General features: G+C 41.2%; 1 protein-coding gene across 3 annotated transcripts; it reads left to right on the top strand.

Moving 5' to 3' along the window:
- Positions 1-74: 74 nt before the first annotated feature.
- On the top strand, positions 75-17,962 carry TTF2 (transcription termination factor 2). Of its 3 annotated transcripts, XM_021549041.3 has the most exons (23): positions 75-125; positions 207-318; positions 526-612; positions 1,692-1,758; positions 2,217-3,164; positions 4,068-4,194; positions 5,027-5,209; positions 5,428-5,585; positions 6,830-6,911; positions 7,210-7,323; positions 7,936-8,086; positions 8,798-8,903; positions 9,883-10,073; positions 10,967-11,120; positions 11,823-11,914; positions 12,614-12,696; positions 13,179-13,315; positions 13,792-13,962; positions 14,541-14,599; positions 15,455-15,608; positions 15,701-15,783; positions 16,743-16,817; positions 17,620-17,962. In XM_021549041.3, exons 1-23 carry the CDS (start codon positions 98-100, stop codon positions 17,762-17,764), a joined length of 3,507 nt encoding a protein of 1,168 aa, XP_021404716.1. In that variant the 5' UTR covers positions 75-97; the 3' UTR covers positions 17,765-17,962. The 3 variants fall into 3 exon arrangements, with proteins under 3 accessions (XP_021404716.1, XP_085427683.1, XP_077637344.1); XM_085571557.1 differs by lacking the exon at positions 2,217-3,164; XM_077781218.2 differs by having other exon boundaries at positions 75-318.
- Positions 17,963-19,135: the final 1,173 nt, after the last annotated feature.

The raw sequence follows: 19,135 nt of genomic DNA, 5'->3' as shown, positions 1-19,135 counted from the left end.
ATTGGCTGCCCCGCCCTTGCCCCGCGCTGATTGGTGGTAGCGCCGGCCCGGCAGGATTGGCCGGTTCAAAGGGCGGGTGCGGTCGCACTGCCCGGCCATGGAGGCAGTGCTGTGCTCCGAGCACGGTGAGGGGCGGTCGGGCTCCCGTGCGGGGTGGTGTGCTGGGGGGCTCGGCCTGACCCGTTCCGCTCTTCTCCGCTCCTCAGGGTCCCTCTGCTTCCTGAAAACGGTCGTCCGCGATGGGCCCAACAAAGGGAAGAGCTTATACGTGTGCGGGACGCAGGGCCCCGCTGCCTGCGGCTTCGTCCTCCCAGCGCCGTAGGTGCAGGGCAGGGGCGGCAGGAGGGGGCCGATGGGACAGGGGCACACTTGGCTGTCCTGAGGGAAGTTCACTGTTGTGTCAGCAGTCGCAAACTTGTTTTCTTATGTAGCCTTTGTTTTGTCGCAAGTGATTGCGTTGCGATGGCAGTCCCCTGGGCAGTTCGTCTTGTCTGTATTCTTCCGCTTCTCCTTTCCTCCTTTCAGGGTTCCTGCTTCTCACTGCTTGATCCATGAGGGGTGCGTGGTGGAGCTACAAGTCCTGGTTCAGCAGCCGGACAGAGATGAATACCAGTAAGTTCCTCAAAGTTTTTAAAAAGCGTATGTCTGCCTTCAAACGGGTAAAGCCTATGTTCAGTGCTTAAAATAATCTTCTCAAACCGATTCTGACTAATGATCATATAGTTTTTACAAGTTTATGTCAGAAAAACTTGAATCCTGTGATTTAAGTAGTTTTTCTGTAGTGAGGATTTAACGTCCACCTAAGCTGTACCTGTGTTTTGTGGGAAAAGGAGGGCTCTTATTTAGAGTATCTCATTTTTATGGCGTCTTTGAAGGCTTACTTTGCAGGCTGTTGCCTCTTAAAAATAAAGATTGTTTTTCTTAGGATCAGGAGCATCTTAGCTGTCTTTATAGTTTATGAAGGAGTGAGAGAGTCGAACTACAAGTCATTCAAAGTGAAAACAGGGTTTATTGCACATATTGAAACTAATGGTGCCAGAGAACCAGAGAGAACTTGGTTTCCTTCTAAAACTGAAGAGTCATTGAGCCTTCAGGCCTGCACTTACCCTGTTTCCAAATGTTTGCCACTTTTGTTAGCAGTTATGTCTAATAGTATAAACCTGGGTCATCAGATAATGTTTGTTTTTAACAGAATTGAACATGGCTCTGTGGTTGGATTCATCCAAACTTAGCGTCAGATTCCACAATATTAGTTCTGATAAAGTATTTGCAGCAGTCCAGGTTGGCTGTTAGTTTAAAAAAGAAATCACATCCAAAGTATTTCTGTCCCTAAGTTGCTATAAAGATGAGGTGGCCTGTGCAGTGTAAGTAAAAGAAGAGCTGTTTCCTTGCACCTTGAAATCTAAGGCTCTAAACATAGACAGTATTTTTGCCTGAGCAGTTACTCTTCTATCGCTAAAATTAAAAAAAAAAAAAACCCAAACCCTAGGAATCTTTATTCAGAGAACACTACTCCTGTAAAAAGCACTGTTGCCAGTGTTCATGGCCTTTTTTTATGCAAAGGTCTGAATGTTAAGTGCAGATTAGTAGAATTTGGCTGTGATGGTCTCTGGTGCAAAGTACTTTTAAAATAATGCTTAGAGCTTTTTTACTGGCTCTTGGGATTGAAATCTTGTTTTAATCCTTGGTAGGTTGTTTTATCGGTGCCTCAAGAGTAAGTTGAATAGGAAGAAATGGTGTGGGAGCGTCCCATGGCAGGTAAGAGTGTTTGTATTATAGTATTGCCTTATTCTGGTGTGACTTTTCATTCCATATACCATAATCACCTCTGAGACTACTTAGTGGGAGATTTTATGTTTTCCACCTTGAAAAGTGTGTCAGGCCTGCTGTCCTCTAGGTGAGATGTCTCTAAGTTGTGTGAAGTACTCACTATTCTTCAGTCTTAGAAGCTTGGATTTGATTCCTGGCTGTCCTCTTTTCTAGAGATTGTGCTACAGGACTTGATCCCAAAAAACAGTGGGAATGGCAAAGAAAGTAGAAAACCAGCCATTTTGTTTTGGATTTCTTATGAAATGTTATCCTGGTTCTGTTAAAAAAATAGGAAAGATGATCTTGGTAGAGGATGAAGTCTTGCTTGATGTGATCAGGTTGTGTGTGTTATTAACATGCTTTAATAATTTGTACACTAGCCATTTACTGACATGTACATATTGTAGGATCCAAAAGCTACCAAAGTCTCAAAACCCTTGGAATCCCAGCCCAGAACAGCACCTTTCTTCAACCCCACAAGACAGAGAAACCCATTCAAAGTGCTAGACAAGAATCGTGCACCATCATCCTGGAAACAAATGAAGCAAGTAAATGGAGAGGAAAGTAAAGCAAAAGGAGCTAAAGCAGAGAATGAGAGTGTGCTGGTATCATGTAAAGAAAAAAATTTAATCTCTGATTCCTTCACAGAGACAGTATCTCTAGAAGAGCTGAAAAATAAAAGGCAGTCATCCACAGGAAGTAGAAGTGATCTAGAACTTCAGGGGACTACAGTGTCTGAATCTAAACTTTGCCTTTTTGAGACCGGGAATGGGGAAAATACACTTTCAGAGGAAGAGAAATATGGTGGCAGTGGCAGGGAATCCAAGAAGCTTTCTGATTGTGTGGACAAGGAGCCAGGCGCAAGATCAAAACTCTTCCCACTAAGTCTTGGAAAGCAAAGTACAAGTACCAAGCCTCCAGGAGAGGAGCAGCTTGGAGAAAAAAGCTTAAAAAGTTGTAGGGATAAAGAAACAAGAAAGAAAGATTACACTGGGCAGAAGAATGATGACATGATGCCAGTGTCTAAGGAAGACGCCCCTTCCTCAGCAGGAGCACAGTCAGCATTCAAGTGTGCTGCCCTGATGGGAGGGGCAGAGGCAGAGCTGCCCAAGGCACAACTTGAGCCAGGGCTGCCAGAGCCTCCTGGTGACACCTCTGGCAGTGACAGTGATGAAGAGCAATTTGTTTGTTCCTCATCAGGTGAAAGTAAACCTGAAAAATCAGTTGAGATTCCATCAGGAAAGAGTGTGCAGGGGACACCTTTGCCAGGAGCAGCAGCATCACATCACATGGAAGGACCCCAGGACCCTAAAGTGCTTCATAACCATCTTCTAGTCCAGCTGAAACAGAAAAAGGTCATTTATTGCATCTATTATTTGGGGAGTGTATTGTTCTGTTTTCAAGGTGACTTCCCTTACTCGTGACAGAATGTGATGTCTCCTTACAACAGAAAGTCAAAATGGGGTTTAGGAAGATGCGGCATGGGAGGGAGTTCAGCCTTTGTACACACTGGTTGTATTAAGCAGCTACACACCAATTACTTCTAAGGTAGTACAATCTTCTGCCTTTGGGGATGCTCAGTTTTGACCCACCTGAGGTTGTGTCTTGTCTTTTACCCGGAAAGTAATTTGCATAAAATGGAATACTGCACAGCCAGTTTTACCTTTATAAATAACATGGCTGTTTCTGGTAGCCTCTCTTGGCCTTGTGCAGTAGAAGTGATCCAGTTATGAAAGCTTACTCTAGGGTGAAATAAATTACCTGCCTGTTTGCCTTTTTTTCAGTAATTGCCAATCACTGTTTTACAGTTTTCATTATGAACCCCCCTGTTTGTCTAGCATTTAGAACAGAACCTCGAAATAAAGTCAGAACTGTTTGTGTAAGCATAGAAAGAAAGGTGCAAGTAAGTTAAATGTTGTGGCTGTTTTGGGAGATGTTAAGTTTGTCTGACTCGCCTGACTGCCTGTTTCATAAAAAGGAGGAGTCCCTGTGTCCTTCCATATTTTCTAATGAAACACGAATGGTTAGTTTTCTAAAGAAAACTAGTTAGTTTTCTAAAGAAAACTAATGGTTAGTTTATTTTCTGCTAAAAACTGTTTAATTGCACTGAATGGCACTTGAAAGCTTTTGGAGACTACAGAACAGTATCAAAATGAAAATGGGATACGATTAGTTATTTTTAGACTTCTGACCTGATTATTCTGTGTTGGCAGAGAGCTTGGTGACCACACAAGTTTTGGTTTCTTTCTTTTTTGCAGAGTACATTGGCTACAGTGAACGTTCAGATGCTGCCAGATAAAGGGCAGCGGTTATTAAAGCAAGTGCAGGATTTGGAAGCTGCACTCAGTGCTCTTAGCATTTCAACAGCAGATACTAGTGAAAAAGGTAGGGCTCTTTTTTTTTTTTTTTTTGCTCAAGACATTTACAAAACAGTTTGTCTTAAAATAGTTGTTAATATGGAGGAATTTAGCATATACTTATATATGGCCTGTGGTCTATAAAATGTTTGTCTGTTGGGATTTACTGAAGATAAAAAAGTGTTAATTGCAAAATACATGTCTGGGAGCAGATGAATGGAACAATTCAAATGTTCCCTCCATAATGTAGTGCCTTCTCAAGGGAATTTCCTCACACCATTAGGATCTAGGTTTCCAGCTTTGGCTATGTGACTGAGGCGGTATCTCTGAGAATATGCCAATGAATGGTTAACTCCCTGTTGCATTATGGAACTGTGCTGTTCATGCATGTTGTTGTCACTGAATATCCCAGTTACCAGATTCAAAATGAGCAGCTTCCAGTGTGCCATTCCTGAGAAAGAATAGCTTATGAGCTCACTTAGTCCATTTGTTCTTGGATGTTTCAATAGTTTTTATGTCCAAAATTTTGACAAGAGATGCCTTCAAAATTAATGAATCATCTGGGTGCAAAACTGACATTGTCTGTGCTACTCTGATCACAGATGCAGGGTTCACTGTGTTGCTGTAAACCACACACTGAGGCTGCAGCTGGACACAATGTCTGTCACAGCAGCAGGCCAAGAACACACGTTGGTAGTTGCAGTGACTCAGGTGATGTGATAATCTGCTATTAAACTGGTGTCACCACAGTATTTTGTAAGCATACTATTGGGCAAAATAGGCTCTTCTCTGGGCTGTAGAGCAAGGCTCCAAGGTTCTCTGTGCAACCTTTTCAGCCTGTGATTCCTTTTCTCCTTAAGGGCAGGATAGCACAAGCAGCAGCTGCTGTGAAGAGTCTTTTTGTAACCCAGTTGGCAGGCCAGGTGGTACAAAGTTGATAACACCTCTCCAGCTCCAGGATCCTACAGCAAAGGCCTCTGCAGGCTCACACAGTCACCCCTTGGCTGCTGCTACTTTGGGTTCCAGTGGCCAAAGTTTTGGAAGTAAGTATAGAAAGACTTTGCCATTACAGAGGACCCTGTTGAGTACTATTTCTGAAATAGTCCTGCAATTTGTGAATACATGTGAGAGTACTAAGCCCGTTTTGTTGCTGCATGCTGTCCCTCAGGCATCTGTAGGCATTGAAGTCAATCTCTGAGGTGAAAGGTCTGTTTGGGAAAGTTAGCGTTATAAACATATCTCTGGTACTGTATCTTTGCAGTGAGTGTTGGTGTGCAGAATCTGTATGGGGGAAGAATGACAGACGACCAAATCAGGACTGTACACAGTGCCACATTTGAGGCTATTAATCATCTTCACAAATCTCTAGAATCTTGTCCAACAGAGGAGACAGCAGCTGAAGATCCCTCTGGACTGAAGGTGGGTTGGCAAGGATGGAAGCTGTCATGCTGACGAATAAATCATAACCTCTGAGTAGTACCGTAGAGCATTCCTTCTTTCCCACTTCAATATACTTTGCATCCTGCTGGAAGGAGATACTCTAATTACATTCCATTTGTGTGGTTTGTACATGTCTGGCAGAACAGAGGTGTGAGGAACAGGCTGAGAACCTCATTGTTCATTCTTCCTGGTGAGCTATAAGAATTAATTACTGTAAATTCAGGCAAACCCAGTAGGAAGAAATTATGATATCTGACTCCAGATCAGAAGGCTGAATGATTTCTTTATTTTACTATAATACATTAATATACTATTTAAAGGAGATACTAAAACTATGTACTTATTCTTTCTTACTACATATCTAACTCACAACTGATGACCCTCCTCTCGAGAGAGTCCAGACACAGGTGGATTGGATTGGCCATCAGGCTCAAACAATCCTCACCAGAATCCAATCAAGCAGTCACCCCAGGTAGACCATTCTCCAAAAACATTCCACATGGGAAAACAAGGAGCAGAAATAGAAATTTTCTCTTTCTTTCTGCTGTGCTGCTCTATGAAAAAATCCTGAGAGAAAGAAGAATGTCCCTGTGACAAGTAATCTTTCCAAAAAGGTTTGCAGGTGATTGCATTCATGGAATGTGATGGACTCCAGAGTAGTTCTGATCTCTTTGAGATTATATGCAAGGTATTGCAGCAAAGGCACATGCAGGATGGTATGTAGGTGCATATATGTTGTGTCACTTATCACATTGCCTTGGGACCTTTTCAGTGGTGGGGAAGGCCACTGCATGTCCTATAGTGGCAGTATGTAATCCCTCTTCCTGTTTCAGGAGTCTGTAGGGGTCTTAGACTCGGTGAGAAAAGTGGAAGTGTTCTCAATCCCTTTCCTTGATGGTGGTTGGTGTGGTAAGCAAGGTAGTCTGGGGTGGATTTTCCAGCTGAACAAGCCATCGTTATCTGCTTTCTGAGAGCACTCTGAGGCGTTAGGCTGGTTAGTGCAGGAAACCTTAGGAAGACACATCTGTGGTACTGCTGACCGTCTGTCTGCAGAAGTTGCTTACCTTGGGTATCCCAGCTTGTCTGGAAGGAGAACAGGTAGGTAAACTCCTTTTAGTTGGATTGTAGTAAAACAGTTGAATGTGACAATTGGTACAGGAAGCAGAAGTGTCTAGATTTTGCCAGGTGTTTCCTTCAAATCCTGTGTCTCACTCACCCCTCAGGTCCCACTGCTGCAGCACCAGAAACAGGCGCTCGCATGGCTCCTCTGGAGAGAGAGTCAGAAGCCATGTGGAGGAATTTTGGGTGAGCAACAGAATGGCAAAGTGGATTTTGTGGGGCAGATCTATGGGAAGAAAGGTTTGCATGTAACTTACTTGGGGGCCAATAACTGAATATTTTGTAGATATGTCAAAAGGGCTTGGTTTTTGTGCCTTATTAACAAGTACAGGTATTAACCAATTACTAAATTGTACCCTGAAATTTTCATCTGTATATTTTTGATTTTCTGGGTTCCCCAGGACACTTTGTTGTAGTATATTCCTCAGTGTAGATCCAGGGCACTCATTTCTGCAGTTGATAACTTGTGTGCGTCTTTTTGCAGCGGATGACATGGGCTTGGGGAAAACTCTAACGATGATTGCTCTCATTCTGGCCCAGAAGCAGCTGAAGACAGAGAAAAGAAAGGAGACAATAGAAATATGGCTATCCAAAAATGGTACAGATTTTTTTCCCTCCTACAGCACATACATGATGATGAAAGTGCCATCTGAAGTGCCTAAAGCCTTACAGGTTAAGGGGTTGTAGAACAACACACTGTATCTGTGCTCACTTTCCTTCTGCAGGAAGCTTTCATTTGGCTAAATTTTACTGTGCCTCCTTGCATGGTCTTTCTCTGATCAGGGTCATTTTTGTCTCCCATTGGATGTGTAGGATTTTCCAACCCATTACTTTATACTGTTTGGAGATTTTTTTTTTACTGTTTTCCTGAAATAGTTAAAGCTAGCATATGCTAGGTTTGAAAAGATTTCATAGTTTTTAAAACATATGCATAGTTTTCATGGGTACTTCAAACAGTTACTACTCACCTCTCTGTAGCTGATCTTTTCTCTTTCTAGCTGTCCCCTAAAGATTACTTTTATCTTGTCTACAGATACAGGTGATGTTAGTGCTTTTTTAAAGAGTATTGCTTCTGTGTCCATAGTCTGTAATGTCTGTATCGTCATGGAATTGGTTGGGCACTCTTCTCAACTGCAAATTTCCAAAAATTCTGTCTTTATTCTAGTCTAATGTGAAGACATTGAAAACTGTCCACAATATTTTCTTTTAGACTTCACTGTTATGCCTTCCCATGGCACTTTAGTCATTTGTCCTGCTTCCTTGATCCATCACTGGAAGAAAGAGATTGAGAGACGTGTGGCCTTTGGCAAACTGAGGGTCTATCTGTACCACGGGGCAAATCGAGATAAGCATGCAGAGGTGTAAGTGTTAAACCATAAATATGATCATAAAAAGAAAAATACTATTTAGCAAGAGGTTGTGTTTCTCAAAGTTGAAATGAAAGTGGATGTAGAATGATGGGAGAATGTGAAGTATTGAAATGTGGGAGGTCCAGAAAGTCAGGCTGATGTGTGCTGTCAAGGTGTATTTAGTAAAACGTTTATGGCCTGTGCCCATGCTTAGTGGTTCTGGTGGAGGTCTGTTGTTGCTTCTGATAGCAAAACAAAAGGTGTATATTCTCCAATATGTCTCTTGCTTGCAAAGATTGTCAGTGGCAGGTTCTTCCATGCTTGTGCTTTGTAGTTGTATTTTTTATCAGAAGTATGTATGATTCAGCGTATTTTGTAGACCTCTTCAGGCCATGCTGAGCAGTGTTCTGGGTGCCAGGCTCTAAGCAGGGCTCATGCCATGTGGTGTGCATTCTGATCCATGGGCTTTTACCATCATCTTGAGCTTGATGTGTCTACTTCCAGTGTCCATAAAATGGGGATGATGCATTTTTCCTGTTTAACTGCAATGGAGCTCAGTTTTCTGTAAAACACAGGGTTTCAGCTCCTGTAGCACTGTGTTGTTCTTAAATGCATTCTTCAGCATGCATTTAGTCTCTCTTGCAAAATAATTTCCTTATTGGTTCTGATCACTACTTTCTTTTTGATCCTTTTGCTCCTGATCACTACTTTCTTTGCATTCAGGCTTTCTGGATATGATGTTGTTGTCACAACCTACAGCCTTCTCTCCAAGGAGGTTCCCACAGCCAAAGAGGAGGGGGAAGTCCCTGCTCAGGACCATGATGTGGGGGTGAGAAGCCATAATGTTAATAGGGAATTGCTTTAAAGTTCTGAGGTGTTACAAACCATTGTTGTTTCAAGTAGCACCTTATATGTCTACACTAAGCAACAGCTTGATTTTTTTTTTTTCCATAAGCCACTGTTGATTATTTTTGTAAAAGCAAAGTGATGAGAGGAAGTGCTGTGAAGTGGAGCAAGAACAGATATATTCACAATATATTTGTTCTGTAGAATTATAGAATGTACTACATTGAATACAGACAGTTGAAATGTCTTAAGTAATTTTAAGAATGCAGTGGAGAATCTCATTCTCCTTTTGAGGTGAAGGAGTTATAGAATCTCCTGTTTGAGGTTCTTTGTTGTTTAAAGCACTAATGTCACCCAAAACTACGAGAAACCTCAGGCTCTGGGTCAGTGTGAACTGAGACTGAGGCAGCTTTCATGCTGCCTTGAAGAAGCCCTGGCTGGGCTATGAAAATAATAATCTGATTGCTGAGTGCTGACTGAAATGACTACACAGTGTAGAGGAAGTCCCTTGCTGTCTCCTACCTCTCTGCCCAACTCTAGATGTAGCTCTTGAAGAAAACAGGACTTGGAATTTCCCGCAATTTCTAGGTGGCATCTATAAAATTTTGAGAGATCAACATAATTATATATGGTCCTTCATCTCAGCATAGCAAAACTTTACTTATGTGAAACACCTCTTGAAGCAACAACATTAGAAGATAAAATGTCAAAAGCAAGAAAACTAACAAAATACTAGAAATTGTTATTGAGATTAGGCAAATAATTAGTTTTTGTCTTATAAACTTTAAATGTGGAAGGTTTAAAGAGATGATTTTTGGAGACCATTTCTTACATGATAGTAAGAGCACAAACTGCTGCTGACTAACATCAGGAAAATACTTCATGCTGGAAAAATGTGTTTGCTTGTGCCTCCTTAGAGAACCTAGGTTTTGCTTCAGATTATAGTCTGCTTTTTCTTTCAGAGTGGATCATCTCCCTGTTCCCCTTTGCTCAGGGTAGCTTGGGCTCGAATTATATTGGATGAAGCTCACAATATTAAAAACCCACGGGTTCAAACCTCTATAGCTGTGTGCAAATTAAGAGCCAGTGCCAGATGGGCTGTCACTGGGACGCCAATACAGAACAACTTGCTGGACATGTACTCTCTCCTGAGGTGAGCTGGCTACACATCACCACATGAACAGGGATCCAGTCTTAGTAGTTCTTCTCTGGTGAAGTGCTGAAGTTGTTTCTAAGTTTGAGATGTCTCTAAGATATGTGGAGTAGTAGGATTAGTTATATTTAATGCTTAGCACTGGATTGCAAAGGCTGTGGTTAAGGTGTTGCACAAGACTGACCATGTGTCTGCTGTTCAGCATGTAGCTTTTCTGCCTCCATGGAGAACGAAGGGGAAATTACCTTGGATCTCCTTTGTCTTCAGGATGAGTATGCACAAAACCAAGTTTAATGAACAGTTAAATGAGTTAATTATGAGTTAATCCCTCTTACCAGGGCACCCTGGGAGGACCTTCTTGAAGTGTTGTGCTACAACAGTATTGGAGGAAAGGGTGAAAACTTTAGGTTCTCTGAACAGTAATAAACAGGTGCTTCTCATTGCTGAGGGGGGAAAGCTTACAAATGGTGTTGGAGAACCAGAGGGAACTTGCATTTGAAATTAATTTTGGATAATTAATTGAAATTAACTGTCAAGTAAGAAGTTTGCTATTTTGAAATAACATATGAATATGCTTTTTGGCAAGTGCTTCTGCATCTGGATGTCCTTTGTTTGCTGGTGATGCCTGAAACATAATGGGTTAAGTGGAAGTGATAGGTACAGAATCAGAAACAGGTTCTTACAGTATTAGTGATGGTAGGGCATTTAAGCAAACAAGTTATCACCACCATTACACTGGAAATGTTTTAGTTGTCCTTGGTCATGCAGTTATGGCATTTGGAAGTGGTTTGTTTTGGTAGCAAGGAATAGCAAGAAATTTGGTTCTGGTCACTCCAGAGTAAGTGGAGAGCTCTTCTTCCCTTGGTATGAAGTCTCGTTCCTTCCTGTCACAGGTTTCTACGTTGCTCTCCTTTTGATGAATACAAAGTTTGGAAGTACCAGGTAGATAACAACACAAGGAAGGGAGGGGAGAGGCTAAGCCTCTTAACCAGGAGCCTCTTACTGCAGAGAACTAAGGATCAGCTGGATTCAGCTGGCAAGCCCCTGGTAAGAACTTTACCCTCCAAAACTATACCATAATTCCATTATTTTCCCTGCAGCAGACAGTTATTTATATGCATAAATTTGTTAATGGCTGGGGTTTCCTATCTCCTGCAGCCTCTTGAGTAAGAGAAGCAAATGTCTGTGGCGTGCTTTGGTTGCTTACTCAGAAAGCAGAATTAAAGAAAATAATGAAACCTTTCAATTATAAATAACATACAGACAAAAATATGCCAAGTAATTGCATGTAGATGGCCACTTAGTCTAGATCACTGGACTAATCTAGATCTGAGAATCCAAGCTGCCACATGTCAAATGGACCTGGTGTGTGCTGGAGCATTGTCTTTCTGCATTGCTTTTTATAAACAGTCTGTTGAATGGAGTATTAGTCGTAGGTGTGTCATTAGCCTTTAAGATGTATAGTTTTGCTGTACTGTCTGATTTTGAATAGGGAAATAAGGTACTTTAACAACACAAAAATGAATCCCTCTGTGGTAGTTGTTGAGCAGTTGTTATTGCATGAGCTGGAATAAAGATTTTATTGCAAGTGTCTGTTTTGTCATAACTGCATTAATACACAGATATAGTGAACAAAAAGCTATCTCCTGAGACTTAGAGTATTGTGTTAAATCTTGGATTGCTGCTGTTTGTGATGCTCTCTAAGACTTTTGCATTACATACATCTGATCCTGTGAATTCTGACTTCAGGTATCTCTGCCCCAGCGTAGGACGAAGCTGCATCAGTTAAAACTTACAGCAGAGGAGCAATCTGTATACAATGTGCTCTTTGCAAGATCCAGGTATGCATGTGGGTAGAGAATAGGGTATTTTGTCAGTTTGTTTCTTATTGCTGTGGAAATTAGAGGAGAAATTCACTTAAGACGAGGAGAGCTTTTGGACAAACTCCTGTTAATTTTTTTCGTCTTCCAATTTATCTGTCTAGCGTGTTTGAAAATACACTGCTTGTTTGGGTAGTAGGCAAAACTGATTAATTTCTTTTCTCCCATGTTTTCATGCCTCATATGATCTTTGTATTCTAGCCTTCCACTTAATCTCACTAATTTTAAGACTCCAAAGACTTCAAATTGCAACAAGTAGTTCTTAAATGATGATGTGTGAGCACCTGTAAAAGAGAGAATTATGATCTTTGCTTGAACAGTTAAAAATTAGGCTGGCCTCTCCAGATAGCTGTAATGCAAGTTGGCATCACTTTGTGTTCTCCTAGGCTCTTCCCATCTCACTGTAAAGAATCTTCCTTCCTTTTAAATATATATTTAAAAGTGTTCTCATACTCAAAAAGCAGACTTGTTTTCTCTTGTGATTTCCAAAATGCATCTTTGGTTTTGATCATACTCGGGTTAAACAAGACGGGTTTTTTTTTGTGACTGAATGATTAATGAAACCTTCCTTACCTTAATGCATCATCAGCTTGCTAAGGTCAGGTCCCTCTTGCCTTTTTTCTTGCTGTGAATCCCAGTGTCTTTGTCTTGTTTTTACAGGTCAACACTACAATCGTACCTAAAGAGACAAGAGCAGAAAAATGAAGACAGAGAGAATGATAGTGGTAACCCCTTTGAGAAAGGTTTGAGCATGCCCTCCCCTCAAAACATTTTCAGAAGTGGCTCTTAAGTGCAGAGCTCAGAAGGGGGAAACAGACCTGGGGTCAGGACTTGTAACATTTTCCTAAGGATTTCTATGTTACAAAAACTTATACCTTAGTATTCTAAGTGTGTTCTCATTGTTGTGGCTCTGGAAAAATCTTTTAACCCTTCTGGGCCTAAATTTTTCTTTGAAATAAAGGTCTAGTTGCTCAGATAATATATGTCAGCATTAGTGTCTGGTGTATCATACTCTGACTTGTGTTGTTGCCTTTTTTTTTTTTTTACCTTTTTTACTTGAATTGGGGGTTGATGGGTTCCTATGTTAAATCAGGTATTTGCTTGACTGATTTTGAATTTGAATTTGTTTATTCTTGACTCCTCTTTGTGAACCTCTTCCTGGAAGTGGATGGGCAGTGCTTGGAAATGCCTCCAAGTGCCCTTGGTGTTTTGTCTTCCTTGACAGTTACAGAATTTGGAGTCAGTCAAAAGGAATTTCTAGCAGGCTCACCAAGTGCCTCCCAGGTCTCAAGTACTGTCCATGTCTTGTCCATGCTCTTGAGACTCCGTCAGTGCTGCTGCCATCTCTCCTTACTGAAAATGGTAATTGCATTCTAGTAGTATGGGGCTTTTGTGGTTTTGGGGGTTTTTTTTTAAGTGTTTATACAAGTTAACAGATTTGGTAACACCTCTGTTTCTTTTAGCCATGAGAGTATGAACAGAGTCAATTTTAGGACTCTATTTTGAAGCCCAAGATGTTTTATATGGGTTTACCTTCTACTGAAGGAACTGCATGCTGCAATACCCAGCGTGACTTATGTGGCCAGCTGTGTCTTTAAAGAGACTGGACCATGGAAATGGCTACGCTCACATGGTTTCCATACACTGCCCCTTTTGGGGCAGAATAAAGGTCCAAAGTGACTTTTTGATCCAGTAGTGTTTCTTAATTTTTCTATCTTCATATTGCATAGTATCCTCTAAACCCAGTTTCCTCAGCAGATGCTGTGCTGACTGGATCAGTACTGAATTGGATCTCAGGCTTGACTGTGATCCCTTATTATTTTGTTTTCTTCCCACAGGCTCTGGATCAAGTTAACTTGAACAGTGAAGGCCTTGCACTCTCCATTGAGGAACAGCTTGGTGCTTTGACACTGTCTGAGCTCCAGACTCCTGATTCCAAATCAACAGTCTACCTCAATGGCACAGCTTTTCAAACAGATATCTTTGACATCACCAGGGAGAGCACCAAGGTATTCTGGTTGTGGCATTCTTACCTTCCTTGTGAAGCTTGGATTTCGCCACTTTGGCTCTTAAATGGTAATTGCAGATCAGGTTAAGTTGCCAATTGAGATGAAATCAGCTGAATAGGTTGATAGCCTGCTGAACCCCTTCTGGGAAGGCTCCAACTTCTCTCACGTTGAGGGGTACTTATAGTGAAGCTGTGAAAATGTGACTGCTGGAAAATGGTAAGTGAAGATCTTAAGCACTGGATTCCCAGAAGCTCAGAAGAGCTTGCATGTGAGATCATGGTGATTGTGATGAGCTACAAAAAAGGGATGGCAGCAAGAGGAGAGGTTGTAAGAACTTCCCACGGGAAGGTTGGAATCTGTAAGACAGGCTTGTATGATTTGATTTCCTGGCCCTGTTTTCTGTGAGGAGAGTGTTCTTACCAATGACTATTAAAATCTCTTCAAACTCTAAACACAGAAGAAATTCCAGTTGAAAAGCTATTCTGATAACTTTCTACTTTTAATAAAGAATATCCAAGGATGAGCTGGATTATGAGAGCAAGCAGGCTAATGTTTTGGATTTTTTTTTTTTCCTGCAGATAGCTCAACTCTTGGCTGAATTGAAAACTATTCAGAGTCACCCAGAGCCTCAGAAAAGGTTAGCAACCATGTTCTTTTCTTTAGTCATAGTGATTGAGAGAAGCAGACTATTTCTTGACAACAGCAGAAATAATATAATTGAATACGAAACACGTGGTATGATAAAATGGTGACAGTTCTGCAGTAGTTGAACAGAAGTCTTGAGGAAAAAAAAGTTTAAGACAAAAGAGGGGAGTTTAAGATACAGATAAGTGTAAATATAAGGGAATGTGTGAGAAATCTCAGGCCTTGAGGCCAGGAAGACTATTCTCCAGTAATAGGATTGAGAATAATTTGGTTGTGATGAGAAGTATATACCCACCCCACAACCCAAAAGAAGTGGAGCACTAAAGTAGAGATTAAAACTGAACCTGTTAGAGATAAAGGAATGCATTGATCAGAGGACCTATACAAAGCTTTTTTCCAGTCTTTTCCAAAAAGCATTCCCCCCATAAGAATGGGAGCACCAACATTGCTTTTATTCTTTCAAGAAACTGTTAAAAAAATTACTGCCTCACAAACTGTTTAGTTCAAGAAACTGGAGTGAGGCTATAGTGAATCTAAATTTGGTGTTGGTATTGATTTTTGTGTTTTTCAGAAAAAGCTGTGTTGTGACTCAGGTTTGTGATTAGGAGGTGAAAATGTAAAATCCAAAAATAGAGGTGAAAGTTATCAATTTATATGAAGTTTGAGTATTTGCCTTCCACAGCAAGTTCTACCACTACACCTCTATTCCTGAATTGTGAAGGGGCTTGGCTCCAGTTTGCAGTGGGGAAGGGTGCCTGAGTTGTTGTAGCCCCTTTCGTGAGACACTGCAATGACCAAACTGTTCCAGTGCAGAGGGCTGGTTGTGAATTCCCTGTTCTCTCTCCAGCGTGGTTGTCTCTCAGTGGACGAGCATGCTCAAAGTTGTGGCTGTGCACCTGCAGCGCCTGGGGCTGAAGTACGCCACAGTGGATGGCTCTGTCAATCCCAAACAGAGGATGGATGTGGTGGAAGAGTTCAATAACAATCCTAAAGGGCCTCAGGTATCCATTCAGGCCAGGGAAGCAGTCCTTAGCCCTGCTATGAGCAGCTGAGATGTCTGACTCTGTGACTAACTCTCTTTTGGCCTTTGAAGGTAATGTTGGTCTCATTGCTGGCTGGAGGTGTTGGCCTGAACTTGACTGGAGGAAACCATCTCTTTCTCCTTGATATGCACTGGTAAAGAGAAATACAAGTTCTATCTTGGAGAGGATATGTAGGCCATGCTGCTTGCTTTCTCACTGCATGTAATGTCTGATGCAACTGGGTTAGGAGAGAGGTGTGTAGGTTAAAGTCAGGGTTAGTGGTTAGTTGGGGAAAAGTGTTTTTAATGTGATCTTCATCCAAGATACTGATTTGTCAATCCAGTTCTCACTTCCCTGAAATACAGTTATGTAGGGGCAAGAAAAAACAGAGGAATAACAGCAATCCAGGTATGCAGCTCTGTATTACAAAATGCTACTGGCAACTTGGCAGTCTCTGGCTTAATTTCTTGCAGTAATAGAAATGGTGTGGTAGTGCCTGCAGGCAATTTGGCTTGAAACAAATTAATGGTGTTGAGCATAGTCAGTAACTGGGCACAGCCAATGTACCTTTGGGTTTTACATATGAGAAGAGTCTGTGCAACCTCCTAATATTTGTGTTGTCCCATCAAAGTCAAAATCACAGTTTTCTTAAACTAAACATTACTCATAAGAACTTACAAAGCGAACTAATATGCCTCATATGAAACCAGCTGCTGAGTAGTAGCATTAAGCAGATACTTCTACAATATGGAAGTTACACCAACAAGTATTCCCTCTAACTTCATCAGATGGACCTACCTCATATGTAAACATTCCTGAGTGATGGCCTTTTTCACTGGGGTTTGCCTTTTTGCTTCACTCATTTTACCACCTACTCAGCTTTCTCTGAGTAGCAACTGTTGGCCAGGCCTGGGGCTACATGGACCAGTGGTCTCAGTCACACAGCTGTCTTTGTGTGGAACCCAGGGCAAAGGGAAATACAGTCAGGATGATGGCTGACCATCAAGCTGGTAAACGTAAGGTAGCCTGGGAGCAGTTCTAGTTCTACAGAGGAAGAAAACAGGATTCCCTGGAGTCAGGAAAATGAGGCAACTTTTTTTAATTACCTTGTAGGAATCCTTCTCTGGAGGACCAGGCATGTGACCGCATTTACCGTGTGGGGCAGAAGAAGGATGTTGTGATACACAGGTCAGCATTTTACTTACCAGAATGAGGAGCTGCTGCTTATATACTGTCTGGCTTTAGTCAGTGAGATGAGCCCTTGGTTTCTCTGCTTAGAGCTAGACACAAGGCCTAACAGTGGCATTGAGATTTGGGCAGTGAGATAAAAATGTTTTCATGTGTTCTGTGTGACACTTGCATGCATGTTGGTGTCCCGACAGCTAGCAAGGGTTTCTTGGGTGCCAGACCATTTCTCTTAATTGAATGGAGATTTTTTTGCCTGTGATCCCTAAGCCTGAGCCTTTCTATTATCACTGATAAAAAAACATATAAAGCACTTCTAATAAGTGTTAAAATTGACTTTTATAAAAAGCATCAGTAACTAAGTACTGAAGATTAACTCGGTTATTATAAATGCACAGCACATTCAAAGACTGGAATCTAAAATGCTATTTTGGGTACAATGTTTTTTGTATAATAGGTGCCATCAGTTATCATGCAATAATTACAGGATTTTTTCACAGATTTACTTCAGATTACCAAAGTTGAGATCTGAAGTGTATCAGACTTATAGTTGAAATGTCGTCATGGTTGGATATGAGAATAGGTGTTTTCTGTTCAGAGGTTGTCTTGGGTTTGAGACAAAATAGGAGGATAAGTATTTTGTCAGTCACATAATTGGCTAATTAATAATTTCTAAGTAAGAGGAATCTTCTAGGAATCCTCTGAAGTGTACTGGGGAAGTGTTTATATAACACTGACATTTTTTTGTAGCACTTGAGATGGTATGGATTTGTTTTGTCATTTTTTAAATTTTCTTTTTTTTTAGGTTTGTCTGTGAAGGAACAGTAGAAGAAAAGATCCTGCAACTCCAGAAGAGGAAGAAAGGTCTTGCCCAGCAGATTCTGTCAGGCAAAGGAGAGACCTTCACTAAGCTCACTCTGGCTGACCTCAAAATTCTCTTTGGCATCTAATTATCATTTGCAATACCCAGCAGAAAGTAATTTATGCCTAGGAGTAACTGCAGATTTAATCATGAGACTTCTGAGGTGGTCATTTATTTTGAACAAACAACTCATTTTTGTAACTGTTGTGGAAAGTTATCAACTTCAATAACTAGTTTAAATATTGATCATTTATGCAAAGATTAATAAAGTTTTTAATTTAACCTATTGTTTTGAAACAAAAATGCTTCTTGGCTTTCTCTAAATGCCTTCTAGTTAGAACATTTTCCTTTCAGGACAGGAGTTGCACAGGTGTAAGTGAAACAAGAACAAGGGAGACAAACAGACAAACAGTTCAGAGGTTGTATGGCAAGGTTGTGTGGACATGAAGAAAGGGGAAAAAATTGAACATGATTCTATAAGAAGACTATATACATTTTATAATTGTGAGTAACAAAACTAAGGAACGACTTAGAAGAATACTGTTGCTGTTGAGCTCCTTAAAGAAAGATGTGGGATACACTTTTAATGGAGCAAAAGATGTCGGTTTAGTCCCACATCTCTTTATACAGACTTTTAAAGAGCACCCTGTAACTATCCCCTTGACTATAATAACAAGTTGTTTCCCTGTATTGATTGGTCGCTCAATCCCCTGGTGTTTACGTGCAGAAAGACTTGTTTGTGACATACTGTTTTCATGTTTCTACCTAATGGTTGCAAAAAGTTCATACAGGTGGCTAGTTCCTAGAGTTCTTTCTCAGGGAAAGCAAGGTGTTTTCCACTGCTGCAGGACTCTTCTCACAAAGCGCTGTCAGCTTTCTCACAGCTTCTGCTGCCTCCAGTCCAGGTTCAGTTTGAAAGGCCTCTGGCCTGCTGTTCCACCACCACAAATACTTCACTTTCTGTGAAACAGAACCTGAGTTTCTAGTTGTTGTGGGGACTTTATTTTGTAACTGCTAGTTTTGAGGAAACTCTGAAGGTGAAGGTCTAGCATCTACCTTTAGCTGCAATCTCATGAACTGGCAAATTTCTGCTGCAGAGTGATGTGAATGTGTGGTTTTGGTATTAAAAGTTAAATTATTTTAAATAATAAATTACTTTGGTTTGCACAGTTATCTACAGATCTGAGCAAAACTCTATTGCTCTAATGTTAGTATCTCTAATGTATCTCTATTGTTAGTCCAGGTTTCTGGACTACTCTAATGTAAGCAGGTCTTTATAACCCAAAAATTTTTGGTCTCTTGGGGAGGGCTGAAAGTACCCTTCACCTCTGGTTCACTGAGGGGGTGACAGAACAGTGGTTCCTGTTGCTGAACGGTGTTTCAGGGTGGTCTGTCGGGGGTGTTTATACAGAGCCTGGAGGCTGCATTGGGCAGCTGGGGTGCCTGCTATCCCGGCATC

Source organism: Lonchura striata, chromosome 1 (assembly GCF_050655825.1).
Source record: "Lonchura striata isolate lonStrDom1 chromosome 1, ASM5065582v1, whole genome shotgun sequence".
NCBI classification, from domain to species: Eukaryota; Metazoa; Chordata; class Aves; order Passeriformes; family Estrildidae; genus Lonchura; species Lonchura striata.
Note: the sequence above shows the minus strand (reverse complement) of the source record. Positions and strands in the feature narration are given on the sequence as shown.